Below are 19,985 nucleotides of genomic sequence, written 5' to 3'. Positions count from 1 at the left end.
TAAAAAAAAAAAAATCCTTTTGTACTGTTGAGCAAATGAACGTTGTTTGTAAGTTCATAAGAATCCATTTTTTAAAGTTTTGTTCCCATCGTGGCTAATCAGCAGGGAGTTCAGAGCTCAGGCTCTCTTGGCGGAGACTTGATTTCAAATTCCATCCTGTCACAGGCTACCTGTAAGCCTCTGGACCAGTTGTCTTTCTAGGTGCCCAGTTTGCTCACCTGTTGAAAGGAACTAATAACAGTACTCCTGGGGGGTGTTGTGAGGACTAATTAGGCCAGTGCCTGGTACGGTGTAAATACGCAGTACATATTAAATGTTGTTATAATCGCTAACAAGTGAAGTACTGTAAGGTAGGGCATAAACTTTTGAAATTTTTTCTCCTGATTTCTCGTTTGTTTGGCGCCTGATAGCAAACCCTGTCAGGTTGTTAATCCTTGTTAACACCACCAAAAACTGAAAGAGATAAATGGACCCTTAGCAGCAGAAAAATTGCCTTCTGAAATAACCCTTTCTTGGTGCATGCAGTGTTAATGTGCTGTCCTTTTTCTAAGACAATAACTTGCATGTTGGAATTGGATTGGGGATATTATCTCATGATGATTAAGGAAAATTATTGCTAGAACAGTGCATGAAATGAAAGCTACCTGCTTTCACCTAGGGAGCTCTTGAAAATAACCCTCTTTTTCTCCAGCAAATAAGCAAGGAGAAGAAAGATTCCAATAATGGATAGCATTACAAATCCTTTTTCATGTACTTTGCTTATCTAAATTGGCACATGATGCCTGCTCACCATCTCTCAGAAACTGAGAGAGGTACTAACTCATCCATCAGACCCCGCCTAAGAGCCCAGGAGGCACCAGGAAGGATATTTCTCTTTCTCTGCTGCCTGTTTCTCACCAAACTGAATCAGCATTTCTAGGAGCTTAATTCCCATTCGGGAAGGTAATACCTTCTAGAGATGGGGGTGGTAGCACTTATGGAAATTCTAACCCATCAGCTGAGAGATAAGTAGATCAAAGTTAGAGAGTTATCCCCCAGCGACCTACCCAAAGCTTTCCAAGTAAAAAAAAATTAGTTTCACATATGCATGTATATACATATAAATTTATATTTTATATGTAAAACTAAAATTTTATATATGCACACACAAAAATACAGACATACATATATACATATATGTGTATACACGAATGTACCTATACACACATACAAATATATAGATATATATTTCCCCAATTCTTCACTTATACTTGCTAAATTTTCTCTCCACCCGAAACCTTTAGAAAAGGATTGGATATGAAGCCCTAATTTAAGCCCTGCATTTTGTTTGGTTTTGTTTTCTTTTGGGCTGCACGACACGGCTTGTGGGATCTTAGTTCCCCAATCAGGTATTGAACCTGGGCCCTCGGCAGTGAGAGCACAGAGTCTTAACCACTGGACTGCCAGGGAATTCCCTGCATTTTTGGAGCTTCAAATCAGGGTTAACTTTACTCTCAATTATGAATGGTCACTGAGCCAGGAAATAAATATATATTTATATATAGAGAGAGAGCAATTTGAAAATCAAGTGAACCCAAATGATAATTTTAAATAAAAATAGGATGATCAAATTCTATTCAAAAAATAATAAGTTTGGATTCTATATTACAGCTAAATGGAAGAGAGAAATAATGAGGAAAAAGTAAAAATATACCAGAGGTAGATATTTCAAAATCTCTTGTAAAGCATGTATCAAGCACCTATACTACACCAGGCACTGTATTAGGTGCCCAGCGTTTCTCCACTTCAGCACTATTGACAGTTTGAACCAGATAAGTGTTTGTTGTGGGGGACTGTGCCGTGCATTTAGGATGTTTAGCAGCATCCCCAGCCTCTACCCACTAGATGCCAGTATCACTTCTCAAGCTTTGACAACCAAAAATGTGTCCAGACATTGCCGAATGACCTCAGAGAGGAGACTGCCATCAGTTGAGACCCACTGTACTAACGATACAAAAATAGCACCTGCCTACTAGTTGTAATTTTTGTTTCATGTTCCTTAAGAATCCTCATTCCTCAAAAACTTGTTACATCATCTGGTGTAGAGGTTGTGAGGACTCTTCTTCTACAGCTGGGCTACCACAGTGCCTCCCCCTCTGAGTTCTGGTCTTTTGAGAGGGTAGGCTAGAGAGAAGCCGGTTCCTTATCTTCAATTACTATTTCCTAGGTCTCCCATTACTTCCACTGACATTCTAATCTTTTAGAAAGCTTTGTCAGAACAAAAAACATCTAAAGTTTTTCTCTTAATAATATTTATGTTATCCACAAATAATATACAGAAGTATCAAATCAACATATAAAAATAGCACATTGAAGTGAGAATTTTAAGAAATGCTCTATGCCAGTAAGCATCTCCTGGCAGAATTTTGCAATTCTAAGTAATTAGCACCAAGATACTTCCTTATTAACCTATTTAATGGAGAGTTGGTTGTAATTGTTATAAAGAAGAGAAGGGGGTGCGTGTTTGTTTCTATTTTGTTTTCACAAACATATCATGATGTGTCATTCGACGACAACCTCATATTAATTCAGCTTTCACTGAGGACTTGAAAACCTTCAAAAACATTCATTAGCAGATACTCTGACGAGGTTAGCAGGCTTTCAACCTCATATTCCTACAATATTAGTCTAAAGATATTCATGAGAACTACATGACATTTCGTTATGCATGGGCCTCTCTACAGAGGAAAACAACTACCAATACCAGCGCATTTCATACTTCCCTGAGATGTAATTGCCCAGGCAGATCAAGAGCTCTATCTCTGTGCCCCAGGAATAGAAAAGGGCAGAGACAGGAGGAAACTAGCATTTGCCAAGTGCTCGCTATTTCTTTTATTTTATTCCTTATTAAACCCTACGAAGTAGATAACATTGCCCAGACCTCTAAATGCTTAATTGCCCCAGGATTCAGTCCTTGGAATCCCTAACTTTCTAGGAAATCTTATCCACTCCTATGGCTATAAATACCAACTCCCAACTTTATATCTTCAAACCCAGACTTCACTGAGCTCCCAACTTTTATATCTGTCCTCTCCATATCACCATTTGACTGTCTCACATTTAACACTTCCCCACCAAGCTCCTTCCTTCTCCTTTGCAGGTTAGTTTGGTCAATTGCATTCACATTTTTTCAATTATTCAGATTACAAACATTGGAATCACCTTTGACATCTCTCTTTCTCTCACTTCTCACATGTAATCTATCGACATAGCCCGGCAGCTCTTCCTTTGAAATATTTCCAGCATCCAATCACTTCTCACTCTTCTACCAGCAAGGACCCTGGATTAAGCCATCTTCGTCTGAATTATTTCAACAACTGAAACCTCCATGTTTGCCCCCCTCCAGTCTATTTTCAACACCGCAGCCAATGTAATTGTTTAAATTTCATGTCTTGGCATGTTTCTCATCTGCTCAGAATTCCCAAAGGCTCCCCAAAGGCCTTACCATGCCGAAGGCCCCCCATGATCTGGCGGCTACCCCCTCTCTGACTTTATTTCTCACCACTCAGCTCCTTATTCCCTTGCCTCTCATTTCAAGTTTTCAAATTACTCTTCCCTCTCTATGAAGCACACTCCCACGACACCCTTGTGTGTCCCTCCTTCACTTCCTTCAATCTCTACTCAAATGACACTTTGTCAGAAAGACTCCCCATCACCACACTCTGTAAAATAGAGCCCCCTCCCCAGGCACTCTCCGTCTCCCTTATTCTTCCGTTTATAGTCCTTATGCTACTTTTTTCATGGAAACATTTTTCTTCATAAATAAATGTATATATGTGTGCATATACACATATTTGTTTATTATGTATATATATTTGCATATATGTGTGTTTATAAGTATATATATGAGATGTGTATATGTATATATACGTATATGTATATACATATATATATGTATATATACGTATATGTATATATATATAAAGTCCAGGGCTAGATTTGATCCTGGGTCATACACACACAACATTTACAGGAGTTGGTAAATCTAGCCCTGGCCTACTTTTTATATAGCCATGAGCTAGAAATTGTTTTTATATTATTAAAAGGTTATAAAATGGAAAATACGAAAGATGAATATGCAACAGAAACCAAACGTGGCCTGCAAAGCCTAAAGTATTTACTATTTGCCGACCCCTGTGTTAGTGTGTTGTCCACTAGAATGTAAACTCCTTGAGGACAGGAACTCTGTTTTGTTCACTGTTATAACCCAGCAAATAGGATAGTGCCTGGTATAAAGTAGATGCTAAACAAACATTTTGAATGAATGAATGAAGACAATGAGACTTAGCAAGGTCTGGTGACTTGTCTAGGGTCACCCAGGAACTTGACAGATGAACCAGAATTCAAACCCAGGTCCGCCTGGTTCCACAGCTGGATCCTGAGGTCCCAGAACTTTATACAGCAATGACTTGAAACTTCTTGTTTTCTACCCAAAAACCCCTCATTAGACTGTCTCTAACATGCTGTCAGGTAAAGGACCCTGCAGAACAGGACATGGAATAGACATGGTGTATTGCAGAAAACCTTTGATAATTATACCATAATAACATTTACATCTGATATCAATTATATGTAATGTGCTTTCAAATACATCACTGCTTCTTAGCTTCACCATGTTTCTGTATAAAGTAAGGCAGGTGCTATATTCTCATTGTACATGTTACAAAACTGAGTTCCAGGCCAGTTAAAAGAATTGGCTCTCACAAGTCGTGAGTAGCAGAAACAGAATAATCCAGATACATCACTTTCAGTATAGAAGTTTCTACTGTACCAACCAACATATATCCCCACAACTCTACTGATGGGCAAATGTCCTCCATGGATGTGGAGGGAATTTAATAGAATGGCATCACATCTCAGTAACTTCTGAGAAACCAGAGGTACTGCATTTTACTTGGAGTTCTATGATATGCAAGAAAACCTCCTTAGCTATAAACAGCCAACTACCAACAGCTAGGGGCAGGAGGAAAGTCAGAATTTTGAAACGAAACCAATAAGTAGGAGAATGATCTGCTTGGACTTGTATTGGTGTGACAGTGGCACAGGAATTTTGAGCTGCCAGATGCATGACCATCTTAAAGAAGGAAGTCAAAATAACTGACAATTATCTTAGCTGACAGTAATACCCACAGCTGTCATCTCCTGAACTAGCGCGCTTTATCGAAGCAGCCATCTTTTGAGGCAGCTTATTTGAGAGCTAGGAGTATTTGGCTGAGAAACTACGTGCGTTTCATGGCTGCCCAGGGCCAGCTTTACTAACTTTGTGAATGCTAGTGGTTGTGTGTTTTTATCCAGGATAGAGGTCACGATGCCACACCCTGGAATTAACTTGAATCAGACATGTAGCTCTAAACTAGTCTAGATACCAGCTCAGAAAGCAACAATCTAATTTCAAATGTCTGTTTCTGTCCCTACGAGTTCCCTTATACTTTGTCAGGCCATGTGATAACATTTTTTTTTCTAGGAAACGTAGTCTCCATAAACAGCAGCAGCTGAGGCCACTGTACTAGATTTTGTCCATTTCTCACCTCTTCACTCTACTCTCTATAATATGGTACAACTTTTAGAGAACTGTGAAATTAAAATGAAGTGTCATTCTCAATGTTAGGATATGCAGGGTTTTTAAGTGTTAAATATCTATGATTTTAAATCAAATTTAATAATTATAATGTTACAAAGTGTTGCTTGGCTAGAAAATAAAATTATAATGTTTTCTCCAAACAATTTATATGAAAACTTGTGTAAGAAAAATTAACAATCTGAAGGATAATGACAGATGGACCATTCCTTTTGGTCCAACTTTAAACTTAAGTCTCTTTGTAAAACAAATCTCTGTTTCATGTGGAAGTAACATTAGTAGTCGCAATGAAGAAAATGGGACCAAGGGTCAAATATTTTACCTAAGAATCCCCTTTGTCAAAAATAAAAAATAAAAAAACTTTAATTGAAAATTGTTGAGCCAAATTCAGGTATTGGGTATCTTCTATGTACTTAATGTGATGTTTGGTGTGATGCTACGTTCTTAGAAGGTATCTGGATACTTACATTTAATATTCCAAGTAAAGTTTGTGTATGGGGAATATATATTTGAGAGCTCTGTATTTGTACTGTCTTAAGTAATATAAAGTATATCTTTTTGTTCAGACTTGAGAAAGAGATCCAAGATCTTGAAAAAGCCGAACTGCAAATCTCAACCAATGAAATGGCAATTTTAAAGAAACTAAAATCAGTTGAGAGGACAACAGAAGACATAATACGGGTAGGCATTAGCTAATTTAAAAACTGAATCCCTCCCAAAGTGATTCCACAAATAGTATATAATTCTTCAAAGTATATCCATATTTAGAATTTATTTTTTAAACTGTATTAATCATGGAGAATTCTTTTTTCTTATAGTCTGTGAAGGTGGAAAAGGAAGAAACATCAGGAGGTATGTTTTTGAGCAACCTATGCTATGTCTAACTGAGATATTTTTTGACAAGTCCACTGAATTTTTCCCTTTATTGTAAATATATTCTAAATATATTTTAAATTAATATTGATTTTACAGAGTCAATTGAAGACATCTATGCTAATATCCCTGACCTTCCAAAATCCTACATACCTTCCAGATTAAGGAAGGAAAGAAATGAAGGAATAGAAGATGATGAACAAAATAGAAAAGGTATACAAAAAATCTGTCTTCAATGGTAGGTTCTCAAATTCAGATTTTACAACATCAAATATTAGCAACTTGCTGTGACATTCTATCCTTCCAGGTTAAGCAATGGTCCATTTTACAAAGTTCCATGAGGTATGTGAGTCACTTACAAAAGTAGGGATAATGGGGTTACAATATTTATTCCACGCATTTCATTCCCCTGCAAACTAGGTAAGAACAGGGAAGATAAAGGCCTGAAGGAAACAAGAAGCTCTTAAAGCAAAGCTCCCCTGCTCAAAAATATCTCTCCCAACATATTCCATGTAGTAGACACTAGAATAAAATGAAATGAAATGAATGAAGTGAAAATATTCCCCTTGAGAAGTCTCGGCATTACTTACCCCCATGTGGGAATGATTTGCATGACACTAATACTTCAAAGCCCCAGGGAAAATGAAGGCTTGTATTGGAGCAGAGAGGGAACCTTTGAATTTTAGAGGGAAAAGAGAAGCTACACTCTATCTGCAGGAAGTAGTCATTCATTCATTCATTCAACAAATATTCAGTGAACCCCCTACTCTATGCCAAGCTCAGTTCTCACACTAAGAATACAGTAATGAATAAAACAAAAAATCTCTGCCCTCATAGAGCTGACATTCTAAGGGAGAAAATAGATTAAAAATTAGGTAAACAAATAAAATATATTAGGAAGTGAAAACGTTAAAGAGAAGAAGAAAACAGAGAAGGGGGATAGGGCAAGTGTGGGTGAAGGTGTTGCAGTTTTATTTGGGTAGCCAGGGAAGGCCAAGAACCACTGGGCTACGGAGGAGAGATGACATGCAAGATGCATTCACAGAGGAAGGCGGGAGCACACAGTAAAGCAGGCAGTACAACGTTGTAATTTTGCCCAGGATCCCATTAGCTTTACTCTGCCAGTTAAAATCACAGCCCTCAGGATCTTGCCAGGGACATGAAGCAGATTTCAACTTCCCCAAAATCAACCAGTTCTCCCCAGTTCAGTTGTTTTAGTATAGCTGATAGTGCTCTATTTTTAGCCCTTCTTAAAAATGGGAGTGAAAATGAAAAGAAACATAAGGCAAAATGAGAAGCATGTGATTCTAGCCTACTCCCTCCCTCTTCTATACCAGTTCTACATTTAACAACCTCCCAGTTGGGAAAATTTTAGAACACTCCTCTCTAATTTCAACAGGCTGCTGGCCTGTGCAGCAAGGCTGTAACAATAAAATATACAGTGCTTGGCCTTTTATCTACAGTAATGCACAGAGCGATATATTCTTCCTCACTAAAGAAAAGATCTGATCCCTGAGCAATGTAAAGAATGTGAATCTGTTGTGTTGGATTTATTCATTAGAAAGGGGATATCTTTTGGTTCCCCAGTGAAAATCCTTACCGTTAGGAACCATCAGTTTCTTTTCTCCAATCAGCTTCTCTTCTTCAATCCTTTCCATTTTTTCAGTAATTTCATACATCCTTACACAAAAACCCATGTCATTAAACTATTAGTCATTATAGAATTAATGAATAAAATCAGAAATTTTAAAAAGACATCTCATAAAAGAACACAAAGGCGACACTTAATATAAAAATAAACACTGTGAAAGCTAGCTAGTTAACAAGAGAAAAAGTTAACTAAATCAGGGATCAAATTTGTCTCTCGACAGCTTTGTATGCCATGGAAATCAAAGTTGAAAAAGACTTGAAAACCGGAGAAAGTACAGTCCTGTCTTCAATACCTCTCCCATCAGATGACTTTAAAGGTACAGGGATAAAAGTTTATGACGATGGGCAAAAGTCAGTATATGCAGTAAGCTCTAATCACAGTGCAGCATACAACGGCACCGACGGCCTGGCACCAGTTGAAGTAGAGGAACTTTTAAGACAAGCTTCAGAGAGAAATTCTAAATCCCCAACAGAGTATCATGAGCCTGTATATGCCAATCCATTTTGCAGACCTACAACGCCACAGAGAGAGAAGGTAACTCCTGGACCAAACTTTCAAGAAAGGATAAAGATTAAAGCTAACGGACTGGGTAATGATGTGAATAGATCCACACACAACATGGACAATGGACTTTCAGAGGAGAGCGGCAACAGCTTCAATCACATCAGTCCCGTTCGGCCAATACCTCAACCCCGATCGATGCTTCAACAAGCAGAGGAGACACCCCACACCCAGCAAAAGAGGCTGATGACTCCTTGGGAAGAATCCAATGTAATGCAGGACAGGTATGCTCCCTCTCCAAAGGCGGGACTGAGTCCCAGCGAAGCACTAGTTGGGAAGTCAGAACGCCAGGGTTCTTCACCTACTTGCCAGGAGGATGAGGAAGACATTAGATATAATATTGTTCATTCCCTGCCTTCTGACATGGATGAGAAAGAACCCGTGACAATGATTTTCATGGGTTATCAGCAGGCAGAAGACAATGAGGAAGAAAAGAAGCTTCTGACGGGATATGACGGGGTCATCCATGCTGAGCTGGTTGTGATTGATGAGGAGGAGGCGGGTGAAGGAGAAGCTGAGAAACTATCCTACCATCCCATAGCCCCCTACAGTCAGGTTTTCCAGCCTGCCAAACCAACACCACTTCCAAGAAAGAGATCAGAAGTTAATCCCCATGAAAACAGAAACCATAAATCTCCCCACAAAAATTCCATATCCCTGAAAGAGCAAGAAGAAAGCTTAGGCAGCCCTGTCCACCATCCTCCACTCGACGTTCAGATAGCAGGAGATGGGACTGAGGATCCCTCCCTAACAGGTAACAAAAACGACAAGGTTTGTCACTGCTGTCTAGTCCTGTGATAATCTTCTCTTTGTGTTGTTACCAAACCCTCGTGCTTTCAGCTTTTTTTTGACCACTTCATAAGCTAATACATGCTAAGATTTTTTTATTAATGCTGATATGAACTGTTATCATCATAAGCAAAGTGACTAAGTCACTTCAAAAGATAAAAAAAGTGAAACAAAAATTTGTTGCCTTATTTGGGTACTGCATTGATTGACCTTAGTAACTTGAAATTCATCTTCTGGCATGGTATGGGTGTAAATGTATTTGAATTACTACCATGTTGGATCAATATTAGATCGTTTCCCATGAGAATCGAAGCCAGCTCTTTTTTTGTGTCTCTCTGTGATTTAAACTTCCTGCATAAGTTAACAAATTGCCTTAATTTTGCACGAAAAAACAAGAAACAAATTTTACTTTCAATGTGATATTTTATTACTTTGTTATATCTTGTTTCTCTATACTTTTATAATTTTATTAACTTTATTTCCTTAATTTTTCTATATTTTAAAAAAGAATATCAGTTTATTCTACATTATCTATAACATTTAGTGTCACATAATCTTCCCTAACTTAGAAATTTCATTCTTTTATTTTCTAAACATTTGCATTCCACATATTCTCATTCTCTGTAAAGTTTTAGAGCTATCTAGCTTTTCTAGCATTGAATAGAAAATAACACTTTTTCTACAAAACTAATAGCTCATCAATTTTAGATTCTTTATTATCACTTGAATATTGTTTTCTATTTATTTGTAAACAATAAATAAGAATATGATAAAATTAATTATAATAGCTGATAAAATGAATTATAATACCTAAAAACATAAATCAAATTACCCAGACATACGTACTAGATCTGTGAAAGGAACAGTAATTTTAAATGTTCTAATAGAAGAATTTTCATTAAAAAGCAATAACTATTGAGTCCCAGCTAATCCAGCAATCAAAAAACCTGATAATTCTACAGAACTGTTGGTAGTACCTGCACCGTTCAGGAAGGATTCTTCCTCTGCAACCAAGAAACCCAGTCTTAGGTTGCCAATAATACGATAAAATGGACCTCTTCCATTTTTTAGGTAGTTAAATTAAACATACCTATTGTAAATTTAATTATCTGAAGAATTTCTAAGCTCTTGGTAAGTGCGCACTTATATTATCTTCCTAAATCAGAGTTGAATGGTGTGTCCGCACAACGGAAACCTGATAAAACTAAAATCTCCCTTCTGTTACGAGAATGATCAAACTTTGCAGCTTAAATTCATTTTTTAAACAACACCACCAAAGACTTAGAAAAGAGGAGCATGCTGTTTATGGTCAAGAGCAGTGACATTACACACTATAAAACCTCCCATTTTTTAACTTGGATGTTAGCCAGCTCCTCCCGAACACCCTTATTCCTTCTCCCCTACCCATGTCAACACATATATCGCAGAGAAAAAGACAGGAAGTGACTAATGTTTCCAGACAACACTAATCATGCCACTGAACTAAAATAATGAAAACAGGAAGACCTTTTGCAGACAAAGTAACAATACAAATGTTGTACTATCAATCAAATCATCTTATAAACAGAATGCTCCAAATTCCTTGCCTTCTGTTATGACATCATTTTACATTCCCATTTTCCAATTCACCATGTGGATTACAGAACTGATATTTTTAATGGGTTTTTTAAAATAAGTATATCATATTGACATATGCCTTCAGGGTACGTCCATATTCATAGAATATATAGCCACCTATGCATTTCAATTTCACAAGCACCAACTAGGTTGAGCTTCTCCCTCTAAACGCCTCCCCCCAAAAAAAATACATATTGATACTTGAAAATCCACCATTTCAGTCCATTCCTTTATTTATGGTATAGGTGCCCTACTATATATAAATATTCCTAGTAGGCACAATAGTTAATAAGTGTAAGTCTCTTTTCTCTTAGTGTAAATGCTGTTATCAAAGCCTGACCTAAGAGCAATTTTTAACTTGAAAAAGAACATGAAGAGGAAGAAAGATGGAAAAAGGTGGAGCCTGGAGACCCTAAAGATCAAATTTTTAAGCCAAAACTTTGAAAAGGATAAGACACAACAAGAAAATTTAGGCAAATTTATGTCTATTTATTTATGTATCAATAAATAGAACAGGATCATGTTCAAAATATCTGGCTCAATGCCAAATGCATCTAACGAGTGGCCCCTGTAAGCTTTTACTGGGACTCCCCTACTATCCCCACCAGCCAGACAGTTGACTCCCTTTGGTAATCCTCACCAACCTACTTTTGTACTCCTTTTAGCTCTGTTCTCCCTTCTTACAGATGTCAGTGGCATTTCAGGATGAAGAGGTAGGGAAACTCAGCTCCGGGGGATTCAAAAGCTATTGGTGGCAAAATTGCCAACCTGTGGCAACCATTAGAAGCCAAGGGACACCGAGAGTAAGGAGGCAAGCTCTCTTCCCTCAAGTTAATACCAGCCAAAACTGTGCCTCTGAATTGCTATGAGGAGAGGAGATATAGAACAGAGAAGAACAGAAAGGAGAAGTAAAAAGGAGAGCTGATGACTCAGATCTTTTAGCTGCTACACCAAGGGGCCTTCCCATTGCCAGAAGCTGTGTCCCCACACATCTACTTGGAACTCACACCATCTACTCACCGTAGGCCTAAAGAAAGGAAGAGCAGATTCTAACAATCTAGAATTCTTTTTTCCCCCTTAAGAAACGGGACAGTGAGTTACTGGATTACCCCACTCCTGAGGATGCAAACATCCAGGATGTCCTTTAAGAACTTCACTGAAAATCCACAGCACACTGGCTATGCCTGATTTACTGAATCTAAGTTGAGGAGTAGCTGTAGGGAGGAGGATTTTGCCCCAGCCTTAAAAGAGACCTTCAAAAGTCCCTTAAGATGAACGTTTCCTCTGTTTTCATTTTTGGTATGGGCAAGATAGAAGTCCAAAAATCCCAAAGTAAAACCTGTAAAGACTTGCCTTCTGCCTTCTGCCTTCTGGCTGTGGAAGCACAGTGCTGTCCTTCAGTTTCACCGTCCGACATCTCCCAGCAATCGACACCATCCTCCTGGCTACAGAGCAAAGGAAATTCTCTCAGCTGGTCCTGAATTCAAGGGAATATTCTTGATCCTGCCACTGGAAATAATCATTTCCCTTAAAATTCCAAGGGAAATAAAGCTCTTTGACTTCATTTAAATGAAAACATTTCATATATTAGAGTGAAAATAAAAATGACCATGGCCTTCTTACAATATTAGATCCCCAACCTTCTCGTATTTGTGAAAAAGAGCTTCTTAGAAATAGGGTCATTTCATTTGTTGATAGACAACTAATATATGGCTGTGAAATAAGAAAACATGATTTCCCTTTTTGACTTTTTTTAATTAAACAAAATTTTTCAAACAGTTAAATAGCTGGTTCTTGGGCCATATTACACATGGTTGTAATGATCAGTGCCTTGAAAGCATCTCTCAACTTTTGGAACGTGACTGAGACAGCTATACTCTGTTCTTAAATATTAATGGCATGATACCAGAACATCAGAGAAATGTTATGAATTTTAAATCTACATTTTTAAAATGGTTTCTACATCCAATATACCATTAGCAGTGAAATATTCTCAAAAAGATAAATTTGCCCTTTGAAAGCACATATAACATATCTTGACAAAGACATTTTATCATGACTTCAACTCCTAAATACTGGTTTGTATCGTTTCATTATTAAAAATTTTGTTCTTGCTATTCTATATCCAAGGATGAAGCCCTTTGGGATAACCAAGTTTGATGAGTTAAAAGATAACCCAACCATCATGAATTAGGGTTTATGTCAATGCCTTTTTTCTCTTTAGTAGTACATAGCTCAGAAATATGCACAAAACAGTCATTGACCCATAGCTGTTTACCTATGGCTAATAGTGATACTGTGCACTAATCCTGTATTTACTCAATTTATGCTGTGTTTGCTCTTTTAACTTTTATAGAAATAGGTTCCTTCTAGTTCTGAACCTGCTTCTTCCCTAAGTTAACCATAGCTTATTATTTCTACTATCTTTTTATGCTACTAAAACAATGCTCACATTGTTGGATAAAATCATCTGAGGTATGTTTCAAACTTTCCTGCAATCTATGTAATGGTCATTTAGAGTGAAAAGTAAACCTTTTTTTTCTATAACTCTCTCTCTATTTCTTCTTTATTTTGCAGCCTTAAGGATGAGAATGGCAAAGCTGGGGAAAAAAGTTATCTAAGAGGTGTACCATCTACGTAAACACCCTTTGAAGAAGAAACTAAGAAACATTTGCAAATTTCTCTTCCGGATATTTTGTTTCTTTTTCCTGAGCTACAAAAAATTATAATTATACCCATATTAAGCCATGTGAATAAGCAGTAGTCATTATTTGAAACAAATACCAAAAAAGCTGGGGAGAACAAATACTTACCTTTTCCAGTTACTTGACATGATTCAGTGGGGGGAAACCAACATATTTTTATTGTATTGATACCAAAGCATTTCTAATAAGAGCTTGTTAAATTTAAGAATAAAGTTATTTAAAATAGCCCGACTATATTTTATTAACTGACCTTGTAATTTTGCTGACACAAAGATTGAAAGATCATAGGAAGTCACTGCACCTCATCACAGAAATATTCATCTTCAACTCTGACAAGTAAACATGCCATCCCAAGTCAACAAGGCTCTAAGACAACTACATCCTCCTGCTAAGGACCAATTCAATTGAGACTTAAAACTCTTCGCATACATTTTAAAGGTGCATGCAATAATTATCCTCATATTTGGGGACTGGATTTGGATTATCTTGATAGCGTACATGACTTTACAGTTGATAACCAATATGTTCAGTTTTCTTGAAATATCATCTTTTCTTTCATTCAGTTCAATGTGAATTCCAGGGTACAATGACTGATTATGACCCAAGACTGTTGGATGGAGGACTTCCCAAATTCTCAACACAAATCTGATCTAATGTTTGACCAATTCTTGTAAACAAGTTAGAATCCTAATATTAAAACATTATAAGAAAGTGTACAACATTTTATTCCTAAGTATTCTTGCCAGGATATTAAATCATGATTTGAAGGAGAATACTCCCATACCAATTATTTCCTGCCTTACCTTGTTTACTGCCCTCCATCCAACACCCTCAAAATCCACTCAAATACATCTTCCCCTGGATCGTGCCAGTGCTAATTATCCAGGTCCTGACAAGTCTTTCAGTGAATGGTCTGTTTTCTCTTGGGAAAACACTGAATTGCCCTGGTGAGACCATGATGAAATTATCTTAGCTACTAGTGTGGAGGCAATGAGAAGTAAAACAAGCAGATCCTGATGAGGGCAAGCATTACCTGGAGAGCATCAGCCTCAGATGAGGTGTCTGCAAGGGGCAGTTGTTCTCTAGGAGGAAAGAGCTCCTCTGCTGGCCTGGAATGTTCCAGGAAATCTGGAAGGTCAAATTTCAGAAGCACTTTAATACAAACACCCCTATCCCAGGTCCAAGGGTCCCATTCCTTCCTTTTCACGCTTCTGACTTTAGCATAAGTGACTTGTCAAATCTGCACATTCTTTTGTAGCTCTGCCATCCTTGTGATTAAATCACTGGGTTTGGGTTTTGGTTTTTGTACACAAAAGTTTATTAGAACACTGCCTGGCACCTAGTAAGTGATCAATAAGCAAATGAATGAATAAGTGGTTCAGAAGGGGAAAGATGTAGTCTGCAAGGGGAGGCTGTGTAACACCAGTTGGGTTCAAGCAACATAAGCCTGAATCTGTCTGGCAGATCATGAGGCATGGACCAGGGCTTGTATGCAGAAGTGGCCCAGCATGGCCAGAAGGTGTGGGAAGTGGGAACTGGTCTTTTGCCTGGGGATAAAGCGGGCGCTGCTGCAGAACTGGCTGCCAGGTGGGCAGAATGGGGTCTGAGTGCAAAGCTGGAACCGGTCAGTCAGGGCTGCTGAGGTGAGTCTGGACCATCTACACACCAATCCACTGGCTCCTGTGCTCAGGGAAAAGGAAAGAAAGCTGGAAAACCGAAGTGAGGTGCCTTCTTGCTGCTATTGCCATGCAGCATCCCTCCAGTACCCTCTACTGGCAAAGGCTAACATTGCTTCAGCTGGCAAAGAAGAAATGTTTACATCACAAAGCAGGGCAAAGAAGGGTGGATTTGGAGATGAAGCATTAAATGATGAAGATAAAGATGAAGAATTAAACTGGCACTGTCCACTCATTTTTCTACCCAGCTTCCGTGTTTATCTTTCTACATACTGTTGACCATTCAAGCAACTAAAAAACAACTGTTTCCATCTAATAAGATGCAGCTATCCTTTAATAAAAAAGATCTCACCTTCTCACCCAAATGAGGAGACACACACTCCCGAGTTATGCTACCCACAGCTAACTATATTCAACATTAAAGAACAGTTTTAGATTAAGAGAAAAATCCAAAACATAATACAAAGTTCCCATATACTCCACACCCAGTTTCCCCTATTATTAACATCTTACATTAGTATGGTACATTTGTTATAATTAATGAACCAATAATGATACATTATTATTAATTAAGGTCTTATAGTTTATTCAGATTTCCTTAGTTTTTACCTAATGTCCTTTATTCAGTTCCAGGATCTCATACAGAAAACCACATTACTTTTAGTTTTCATGTCCTCTTAGGCTCCACTTGGCTGTGACTGCTTTTCAGACTTTCCTCGTTTTTGACAAGCTTGACAGTTTTGAAAATTACTGGCCAAGTATTGTGTAAGATGTCCCTCTATTGCAAATTGTCTGATGTTTCTTTCATGATTAGACTGAGGTCATAAGTTTGGGAAAGGAAGACAAAAGAGGTAAATTGCCATTTTCATCACATCATATCAAGGGTACATACTTTCAACATGAAAGTGCATACTGTTAATGTTGACCTTGATAACCTGGCTGATATAGTTTAGTCAGATTACTTCACTGTAAAATTATGCTTTTTTACTGTATGCTTTGGCGGGAACTCACTATGCACAGCCCATACTTAAGGAGTAGGGAGTTAGGCACACTCTCCTTGAGGATAGAGTATCTACATCAATTATTTCAAATTCTTCTGCACAGGAGATTTGTCTATTCTCCCGCATTTGTTTATTTATTCAATCATTAATTTAAATCAGTGTAGACTCATGGGTGTTTACACTACACTTGAGTTATAATCCAACACAATTTGTTGCTCAAATAGCTCCAGCTCTGGCCACTGCAAGCTCTTTCGGTTTGTTCCTATGCAGCTTTGACATACACCCATAAATGTTTTGAACATGAGATGACTTTCCATTTCATCAGATCTTCTTTAGTTTCTTTCAATAATGCGTTGTATTTTTCATTGTACAAGTCTTACATCTCCTTAAATTTATTCCTCTTTTATTCTATTTGATGGTTGTGAATGGAATTGTGGGGTTTTTTTAACATCTTTATTGGAGTATAATTGCTTTACAATGGTGTGTTAGTTTCTGCTTTATAACAAAGTGAATCAGTTATACATATACATATGTCCCCATATCTCTTCCATTTGCATCACCATCCCTCCTACCCTCCCTATCCCACCACTCCAGGCAGTCACAAAGCACCGAGCTGATCTCCCTGTGCTATGCGGCTGCTTCCCACTAGCTAGCTACCTTACGTTTGGTAGTGTATATATGTCCATGCCTCTCTCTCGCTTTGTCACAGCTTACCCTTCCCCCTCCCCATATCCTCAAGTCCATTCTCTAGTAGGTCTGTCTCTTTATTCCTGTCTTACCCATAGGTTCTTCATGACATTTTTTTTTCTTAAATTCCATATATACGTGTTAGCATACGGTATTTGTCTTTCTCTTTCTGACTTACTTCACTCTGTATGACAGACTATAGGTCTATCCACTTCATTACAAATAGCTCAATTTCGTTTCTTTTTATGGCTGAGTAATATTCCATTGTATATATGTGCCACATCTTCTTTATCCATTCATCTGTCGATGGACACTTAGGTTGTTACCATTTCTGGGCTATTGTAAATAGAGCTGCAATGAACATTTTGGTACATGACTCTTTTTGAATTATGGTTTTCCCAGGGTATATGCCCAGTAGTGGGATTGCTGGGTCATATGGTAGTTCTATTTGTAGTTTTTTAAGGAACCTGCATACTGTTCTCCACAGTGGCTGTATCAATTTACATTCCCACCAACAGTGCAAGAGAGTTCCCTTTTCTCCACACCCTCTCCAGTATTTATTGTTTCTAGATATTTTGATGATGGCCATTCTGACTGGTGTGAAATGATATCTCATCGTAGTTTTGATTTGCATTTCTCTAATGATTAGTGATGTTGAGCATTCTTTCATGTGTTTGTTGACAGTCTGTATATCTTCTTTGGAGAAATGTCTATGTAGGTCTTCAGCCCATTTTTGGATTGGGTTGTTTGCTTTTTTTGTTATTAAGCTGCTTGAGCTGCTTATCAATTTTGGAGATTAATCCTTTGTCAGTTGCTTCATTTGCAAATATTTTCTCCCATTCTGAGGGTTGTCTTTTGGTCTTGTTTATGGTTTCCTTTGCTGTGAAAAGCTTTGAAGTTTCATTAGGTCCATTTGTTTATTCTTATTTTTATTTCCATTTCTCTAGGAGGTGGGTCAAAAAGGATCTTACTGTGATTTATGTCATAGAGTGTCCTGCCTATGTTTTCCTCTAAGAGTTTGATACTTTCTGGCCTTACATTTAGGTTTTAATCCATTTTGAGCTTATTTTTGTCTATGGTGTTAGGGAGTGATCTAATCTCATACTTTTACATGTACCTGTCCAGTTTTCCCAGCACCACTTATTGAAGTGGCTGTCCTTTCTCCCCTGTACATTCCTGCCTCCTTTATCAAACATAAGGTGACCATATGTGCGTGGGTTTATCCCTGGGCTTCCTATCCTGTTCCATTGATCTATCTTTCTGTTTTAGTGCCAGTACCATACTGTCTTGATTACTGTAGCTTTGTAGTATAGTCTGAATTCAGGGAGCCTGATTCCTCCAGCTCCGTTTTTCATTCTCAAGATTGCTTTGGCAATTTGGGGTATTTTGTGTTTCCATACGAATTGTGAAATTTTTTGTTCTACTTCTGTGAAAAATGCCAGTGGTAGTTTCATAGGGATTGCATTGAATCTGTAGATTGCTTTGGGTAGTAGAGTCATTCTCACAATGTTGATTCTTCCAATCCAAGAACATGGTATATCTCTCCATCTATTTGTATCATCTTTAATTTCTTTCATCAGTGTCTTATAATTTTCTGCATACAGGCCTTTTGTCTCCTTAGTTAGGTTTATTCCTAGATATTTTATTCCTTTTGTTGCAATGATAAATGGGAGTGTTTTCTTGATTTCACTTTCAGATTATTCATCATTAGTATATAGGAATGCCAGAGATTTCTGTGCATTAATTTCGTATCCTGCTACTTTACCAAAATCATTGATTAGCTCTACTAGTTTTCAGGTAGCATCTTTAGGATTCTCTATGTATAGTATCATGTCATCTGCAAATAGTGACAGCTTTACTTCTTCTTTTCCGATTTGGATTCCTTTTATTTACTTTTCTTCTCTGACTGCTGTGGCTAAAACTCCAAAACTATGTTGAATAAGAGTGGTGAGAGTGGGCAACCTCGTCTTGTTCCTGATCTTAGTGGAAATGCTTTCAGTTTTTCACCATTGAGGACGATGTTGGCTGTGGGTTTGTCATATATGGCCTTTATTATGTCGAGGAAAGTTTCCTCTATGCCTACTTTCTGCAGGGTTTTTATCATCAATGCGTGTTGAATTTTGTCGAAAGCTTTCTCTGCATCTATTGAGATGATCATATAGTTTTTGTCCTTCAATTTGTTAATATGGTGTATCACATTGATTGATTTGCATATATTGAAGAATCCTTGCATTCCTGGAATAAACCCCACTTGGTCATGGTGTCTGATTTGTTTAATGTGCTGTTGGATTCTGTTTGCCAGTATTTTGTTGAGGATTTTTGCATCTATGTTCATCAGCGATATTGGCCTGTAGTTTTCTTTCTTTGTGACATCCTTGTCTGGTTTTGCTATCAGGGTGATGGCGGCCTCGTAGAATGAGTTTGGGAGTGTTTCTCCCTCTGCTATATTTTGGAAGAGTTTGAGAAGGATAGGTGTTAGCTCTTCTCTAAATGTTTGATAGAATTCACTTGTGAAGCCATCTGGTCCTGGGCTTTTGTTTGTTGGAAGATTTTTAATCACAGTTTCAATTTCAGTGCTTGTGATTGGTCTGTTCCTATTTTCTATTTCTTCCTGATTCAGTCTTGGCAGGTTGTGCCTTTCTAAGAATTTGTCCATTTCTTCCAGGTTGTCCATTTTATTGGCATAGAGTTGCTTGTAGTAATCTCTCATGATCTTTTGTATTTCTGCAGTGTCAGTTGTTCCTTCTCCTTTTTCATTTTTAATTCTATTGATTTGAGTCTTCTCCCTTTTTTTCTTGATGAGTCTGG

At 37.7% G+C, this 19,985-nt stretch overlaps 1 protein-coding gene across 1 annotated transcript in view; it reads left to right on the top strand.

Moving 5' to 3' along the window:
• PALMD (palmdelphin) overlaps window positions 1–14,038 on the top strand; it is a 56,225-nt gene extending 42,187 nt beyond the window's left edge. Inside the window, exons 5-9 of the mRNA XM_019919758.3 lie at window positions 6,184–6,298; window positions 6,436–6,469; window positions 6,590–6,703; window positions 8,362–9,456; window positions 13,686–14,038. Coding sequence (XP_019775317.1) covers window positions 6,184–6,298; window positions 6,436–6,469; window positions 6,590–6,703; window positions 8,362–9,456; window positions 13,686–13,729 — 1,402 coding nt within the window. The 3' untranslated portion in view covers window positions 13,730–14,038. The remainder of the gene's footprint in view (window positions 1–6,183; window positions 6,299–6,435; window positions 6,470–6,589; window positions 6,704–8,361; window positions 9,457–13,685) is intronic.
• Window positions 14,039–19,985: the final 5,947 nt, after the last annotated feature.

Source organism: Tursiops truncatus, chromosome 1 (genome assembly GCF_011762595.2).
Source record: "Tursiops truncatus isolate mTurTru1 chromosome 1, mTurTru1.mat.Y, whole genome shotgun sequence".
In the NCBI taxonomy this organism is placed as follows: domain Eukaryota; kingdom Metazoa; phylum Chordata; class Mammalia; order Artiodactyla; family Delphinidae; genus Tursiops; species Tursiops truncatus.
Note: the sequence above shows the minus strand (reverse complement) of the source record. Positions and strands in the feature narration are given on the sequence as shown.